At 35.5% G+C, this 7,280-nt stretch overlaps 1 protein-coding gene across 1 annotated transcript; it reads right to left on the bottom strand.

Annotated features, from left to right (window-relative positions):
• Positions 1-226: 226 nt before the first annotated feature.
• dad1 (defender against cell death 1) lies at positions 227-6,603 on the bottom strand. The gene is made up of 3 exons (XM_081374031.1): positions 6,326-6,603; positions 3,678-3,826; positions 227-364 (listed from the first exon to the last, which is right to left on the bottom strand). Exons 1-2 carry the CDS (start codon positions 6,534-6,536, stop codon positions 3,696-3,698), a joined length of 342 nt encoding a protein of 113 aa, XP_081230157.1. The 5' UTR covers positions 6,537-6,603; the 3' UTR covers positions 227-364; positions 3,678-3,695.
• Positions 6,604-7,280: the final 677 nt, after the last annotated feature.

Genomic DNA, 7,280 nt, shown 5'->3' with positions numbered 1-7,280 from the left:
ATATGAATTGCTTCATTGTCACATTAACTATAAGGTCACAATGATGCTGGTTTCATTTAGACTCAACATAAAATAAAATAGCTTATTGTTCAATGTTTTCATTTTAATATATTTTTTTTTAAATAAACACAAAGATTCAGATGAGATATGTTACATAGAATAAAACACCACAAGATCATTGAATTGTTTTTAATGGCATTTATTTTTCTTTCCATAACTTTCAGAAAGTTTTACAAAAGTAGAAAAATTAAGGAACAAGACGAGAACTGATCATGAATGACAATTCTGTCAAAACATATATTAACATTGAGAGATCCACAGACTGTTGGGTTTGTAGTTGTTCTGCAGGATTTGGTCTTCATATCTGTGGAAAACAAATATAATTCATCAAAGGTTGTTGCAAAATACAAGACCAGTAAATCTTGAGAAAACAAGTTACACAAAAAAAAAATAGTGCTGTCAAATTGCTTAATCGCATCTGACATAAAAGAACACAGACACAAACTTTTATGTTAGATGTCATTAATCGACTTGACAGCACTAATAATTTTTTTTTTTTTTTTATAGACAATTAAAGACAATATTTTGGGATGACTTCTTCCTAATGCTCAAAATCATCCTATCATGACCATATCATGATGATGACTTTACATTGGACGTTTACATTTCTCTAAATAGCATATGTAACCCTGGACTACAAAACCAGTCACATGGGTCATTTTTTTTTTAAATTGAGACATATACATCACATGAAAGCTGAATAAATAAGATTTACATTGACGTATGGTTTGTTAGGATGGGACAATATTTGGCCGAGATACATCTATTTATGTAAATAGTTGTTTAACATATAAAACAAAAATAAATAATAATAATAATAATTCATTACATTTTATATAGCGCTTTTCTCGACACTCAAAGCGCTTTACATAGAAGGGGGGAATCTCCTCAACCACCACCAATGTGCAGCATCCACCTGGATGATGCGACGGCAGCCATATTGCGCCAGAACGCCCACCACACACCAGCTTACTGGTGGAGAGGAGACAGTGATGAAGCCAATCAGTATATGGGGAGGATTAGGAGGCCATGATGGACAGAGGCCACTGGGCAAATTTGGCCAGGATGCCGGGGTTACACCCCTACTCTTTCGAAAGACATCCTGGGATTTTTAATGACCACAGAGAGTCAGGACCTCGGTTTAACGTCTCATCCGAAGGACGGTGCTCTTTTGGCAGTATAGTTTCCCCGTCACTATACTGGGGCATTAGGACCCACACAGACCACAGGGTGAGCACCCCCTGCTGGCCTCACTAACACCTCTTCCAGCAGCAACCTGGTTTTCTCAGGAGGTCTCCCATCCAGGTACTAACCAGGCTCAGCCCTGCTTAGCTTCAGTGGGCAACCAGTCTTGGGCTACAGGGTGATATGGCTGCTGGCAGTGAAATGTTTTATATATTTACGGTAGGAAATTCACAAAATTTCTTCATGGAACATGATCTTTACTTAATATCCTAATGATTTTTGGCACAAAAGAAAAATCTATAATTTTGACCCATACAATGTATTGTTGGCTATTGCCACAAATATACCAGTGTGACATGTGACTGGTTTTGTGATCCAGGGTCACATATGGTAACTGAAAGCCTTATTGAACGAACATGAACACAAAATGCTGTAACAGAATGAAAGATAGAATTAAGCAATGACAGATTAATGGGGAACTATATTGTGCCCCTTTTTACAAGATGTAATATAAGTGTCTAATGAGTCCCTCATCATTTATCATAGCTTGTCAAATTTGCCCCTATTTGGCTGTGAACAAAAACACAACATTTTTGTATGTGTCCCTTTAAATGCAAATGGGCTGCTGGACCCCACCCCCTTTCCAGAAGAGGGCGGAGTCTTTACAGCTTGTGCTTCGGATACTACAGCAACAACAAAACTGGAGAATGTCACGCAGCCAAAACGTCAGAAATTGCCAGTTGCGGTGTTCAGCCTTACAGGTTCAAACCGGAGTCTGACACAGATAGAGACTCAGAAAGAAGTTACAACATTTCTGAAAAGTTAGTGGGCAAATTTATGTAGCTGATGTGGAGTTAAAGGGATATTTCACCGCTGGAAAGATGAATGTGTATTTAAATTGGGTCATGTAGTAGAAATGTGAAATTATGTTAGAAGTTGGTGCCTTCTAGATTGAGAAAAGTCAGAAAATGTATTTTTGGCTCATGTGGATGAAAGACAACAACTCCCAGAATGCACTTGCTTCGCTGCCCTACAAGGACACTCCCAAGCCACGCCTACCGGTTACAGAGGGCAGTATCGGGAGAAATGATACAGCTAGGCTACTAGTCGACTGGAAACTGAAAAGACGGTGTTTTATGGTGAGATTCCCCTATGGGCGGGTTGAAGACATGCGGGACGAGCTCCTCCCACTGGCTGGAGTCTCTCGCCTCTGGACAGAAAAGCCTCTGACGACGATAAATGACGATTTTTGCGTCATCTGAGGTTTTTTTACAGACACACAATCCAGAAATCTCTCGTCTCAGGGGGACATGAGGGAGGGAAGCACGGTCACTCGAAAATACTACCGGGTTTCTACTGATACAAAGCTTAATGCTAATCGGTGAAGTATCCCTTTAATTTGATTCAACTCATCGACTAGCATGTACAGTCATATTAATCTAAAAATCTTTCAGAATCAACTTTTAGGAAAATCCAGCATTGCACTGACCCTCATCTGTGAAGTATTCTGGCGTAAAATGATTTGCGCAAATATATTACACTTTAACGACTTTCTTCATAAATGAAATTCAACTACAGTGTCCTCAGTGGCTCAGATGCCAAGAGTCTATTGAGACTCAAATGTTCATTAATACATCCAATAAAAGAACATTTGTAATGCTTTTGGTGCATTCATTGTAAATCTCCAGCTGCTACAGTGAGTAAACAGCAATAGCGAACTGTTCACTCAGGGTGTGATCTATGCTAATTAGGGCAGATCGTCACCAGTCATGGGCGGGGCTTCTGGAAATCTGGAACCGCTTGTTTGGAGAGACTGTTTATGAATTATGGAGATTATAGAAAAAGGAGTGGGTGGATTTTACCATTATAGGGAGGTTGTTTACACACACTGTGACTGCATACACACATCTGTGTTCAAACACCTTATAAATGTGAATTCTGCATAATAGGTCCCCTTTAATGCACTTCTGTCCCAACTAAATATTTCATTGCACACAAATCAATATATGACATGAAAAAGGAAGCATGTACAGTTGTGTCAGGTCATTTGTCTATATTAGGCACCAGAGGGTTTATTATCTGTCAGCTAGAGAGTTTTTAGAGAAATTAGCTTAGGAAGCAAGCAGACTTTAAAATACACTCTAAACTGCTTGCTTCCTAAGCCAATTTCTCTAAAAACTCTCTAGCTGACAGATAATAAACCCTCTGATGCCTAATATCGATTAAAAGGATCAGGATACATATCTGCAATTTTGTTGTTTTCTTTTCTGGTTTCTGAGCTATGAGACAGTTCATCTGTGCACAACAGAACCTCATATACAATTGGAACTGAATCACACACAGATTTTACTAAATATATTGTCTAACAAATTATACACATGAAAAGTGATTTTAAACCATTTTTAAAACGCAAGCATCTGCTGTACACACACCTGCTGTGACGCTCTCATTCAGCCAACAAAATTGACGACCACTAGATGGAGAACGGTGTGAGCGAAGAGGAAGTCAGCAAATGCTCTCTCAGGAGAGACGGTCAGGAACTCTCCTTTATTCTGAGGGTTGATCTGGATGCGAAGACAGACTGAAGATAGAAGAACATAAAGACACTAATGATCAATAAATTATAGCCTACTTTATGATTGACTACAGCACTAAACACACATACAAGACCTGGATATATCAACATTGTTTGGTGTAGGTGGTTATTTAAATGGTTAAAGATTAGAAAACATGGGAAGTTTTAATATTTTGACTGATACCAATTTTATAAAATATTAATCTGTCCGATTGCCAAAACTCAGATATGAGGTTCTTTAAATAATTACATTCACATTAAATAAATAAAGATAAAACAATGCAATATAATTAACAAATATGTATCTTATATTATAATATGCTATTATTCTTTAATATTAAGTTGTTTTGCCATCTAAATGGTATATATAACACTATATATATATATTTAATGTATATATCTATATGTATATATATAGACTGAAGACTGAAATAATAGCTGAATAGTTTACATTTTAACACACATTAAGCAAGTTATTTTAAATTGCATGAATATTTCACAATTTTACAGTATTTTTGATCAGATAAATTCAGCCATGTTGGGCACAATATAGTTATTCCAAAAACTTTTTTTTTTTTTTTAATTATTGCAAACTTTTTTGAACCCGTAATGTATGCAGAGCCGGATTAACGCAAAGGCAAACTAGGCACGTGCCTAGGGCCCGATTGGCGGGATGGGGCCCAGACAGAGGGACAAAAAAAAAAAAAAAATAAATAAATAAATGTTCAAATGTCCTATCTACAATTTATTTCAAAATTTATTAAATAACTAAAAATAGTGACGATGTTTATCTAAACCATAGACTGTTACATTATATCACATTAACGCGAGGCGCCAGCCAGTTAAGTCCGAGGGGACGTCAGCGGCGGTCAGGGGCGGTCAACGAACGCATCCATCAGGTGCTGCGAGTGCGAAGCAAAAGCCTAAATAGGCACGCAAAGAAGCACATTTCGTAATGCAGGTCATCGATTTTGGAGTGATTGCAATGTATTTTAAATATAAACTTGTGGGCTACTGTAGATCAGCGTCATTTCTGGAAAAATAATTCATCGCTTTGTTAGTCTACGAGTTTAAAAGAGCGCGAGCGTCATTAACGTGCCCAGACGCGACGCTTTGAATTTGCGCGTACAATGAATAACATCGCGTTGGGAGCTGACTAATAAAAAAGCTACAAAAGTAAAAGACAAGACGTTTGTATTCAAAGTTAAAAAACCAACACACTGCAACATTTTTAAATGTTTCAAATAAAAGATCTCATATCTATGGGTCTATCTTCTATATTCTGATGCTGATGATTAGATAATACCCTGACATCCTAGCCTATACGAATATTAGTTTAGAATTTTTTTTCTGCTCAGTAGCGATCGTATCTTTCTCTTCCACTTGGTTTGTGTATAGCATATTTAAGGTAGCAATGCAATACATAATATCATATTACTGATATTAATAATATGACAATATCTGCAGTCAATATTGATTAAATGGGAGGGAAACATCCTGCCCATAACGTAGCTATGAAAACATTTATAAAAGCACGTTCATGTTCATCTACTGAAGTGCTATTCTGGAACTGTGAATAAACTGAATAAAACAGCAAAATAACAAGAAGAACAATAACATCTTCATTAAACAAAAAAGAGATTACCTTAGATAAAGTTTGATGTAGTAGGCTACCAGTAAAAAGTCTGGACCCATTACTATTTTTAATGTTTCTGAAAGAAGTTTCCTATTATGCTCTTCAAGCCTGCATTTATTGGATCAAAAATACAGAAAAACAGGAATATTCAGCAAGGATGTGTTAAATATATAAAAGTGATAGTGAAGACTTTTTTAAAACAACTTTTTAATAATCAAAAAATCCTGAAAAAAAGTATCACATGTTATAAAATAAATATTAAGCACCATTTCTAACATTTGATAATAAATCAGAATATTATAAAGTTTTCTGAAGGATCACGTGACACTAAATTCAGCTTTGCATCACAGAAATATATTTTAAAGTATAGTAAAATAGAAAACCATTATTTTAAATTGTAATAATATTTCACTATATTATTTTTCTGTATTTTTGATCAAATAAATCCAGGCTTGATGAGCATAAGAGACTTCTTTCAAAAACATTAAAAATAGTAATGTGTCCAAACTTATGTACTGTGTAAGTAAAAATATACTAAATTTAAAATTAAATGTTGTATAAATAAAAAGGTTAGGAATCATATTTGTTTCAAGTGTTTTTTTATTGGGGGTGGGGGGCCTCCAACATGAATTTTGCCTAGGGCCTCCAAATGTCTAGAACCGGCCCTGAATGTATGTATGTGTGCATATATTATATACTGAAATCATAAAGACAATTAAAATAAAGATTTACATGACCGTATGCCTTTTTGGTGCAATTTTATAAGCATTATAAACAGACATAAATATATATAAATTGGACAAAGATACAATATACTTTTAACAATAACTTTTTATTCTATTTATATATTATTAAATATGCGTAAATACCCGCCAGTATGAAGCATCCCACACATGAAATGAATCCAGATAAGAAGCTGTTGAAGGGAAACGTTCCCACCAACACACAGTACAAGAACTGAAACACTCCTGTCAGCAAAATATACAGCATATAAGCGTCGATCATCTTCAGCTTATTCGGTGTGCTGCTCCTGTACTCCTCCACAAAACGCGACAAGACAGAAAATACCGAGTTAGACATAATTTCTCCTCAACACGAGCACAATATCCCCAGAAATCAAGCAGCAAGGAAATGAATGACGTGTAAGCAGAGAGAGACAGATGTGCGTCCACTAAATGTTCCCCATTGAAACTGCAGGTGAATTTTAGTTCCGATGCTCGTGAAGCGTTCGTGTTCGAGAAAACAAACAGGTATTACAGAATCATATTAATTAACAACAATAAACTATGAACATTGCTATTGATCAAAGAAAATAATGACGTTAAACCCAATTCCTTTAACACTATAAAAGACTGACATATGATGTGACACCCCTACACACACATACACATATGCCAAATGCTCAGCTATACAATTTCCTTAGATTGCAAAATACATGTCTAAAACAAGATAACACATCAAATACATCAATTATAACTACACAAACCAATTTTCTGTCAGTAGGCCTATAATTTCCCAAATCCACTCGGAATAACTAGAGACAATTGTGAAACTAAAGAATAATTTTCCAGAAAACCTAATTATGCAGATAAATTCGTTGTATTGCATATTATTGATACGAAATTTCTGTATTTTCCAAGTCTTCCAATTCCAAAAACTATCAAGAAAATGCTACAGGAAATAGATCAGAGCTAAAATTTTTCCTTATCTTATAATCTCATTACCACAGTAATGTTTTAAAACATAAAAATTTCCAATATATATGTTCACGAATGACGAATTGAGACAATAGTGCGTTTCATGCCATTTCACCCACTTATTTTA

This window comes from Scardinius erythrophthalmus (genome assembly GCF_964197995.2).
Source record: "Scardinius erythrophthalmus genome assembly, chromosome: 9".
NCBI lineage: Eukaryota > Metazoa > Chordata > Actinopteri > Cypriniformes > Leuciscidae > Scardinius > Scardinius erythrophthalmus.
The sequence above is the reverse complement of the archived record's forward strand: the minus strand, read 5'-3'. Positions and strand labels throughout refer to the sequence as shown.

What these genes read in the sequence shown, in the direction of transcription:
- dad1 (XM_081374031.1), bottom strand. Translation starts at nt 6,536, where the DNA reads ATGTCTAACTCGGTATTTTCTGTCTTGTCGCGTTTTGTGGAGGAGTAC. An exon ending in GGGATGCTTCATACTGGCGG is followed by an intron (nt 3,827 to 6,325) that starts GTATTTACGCAT and finishes TTCTATCTTCAG; the next exon opens with TCTGTCTTCGCATCCAGATC.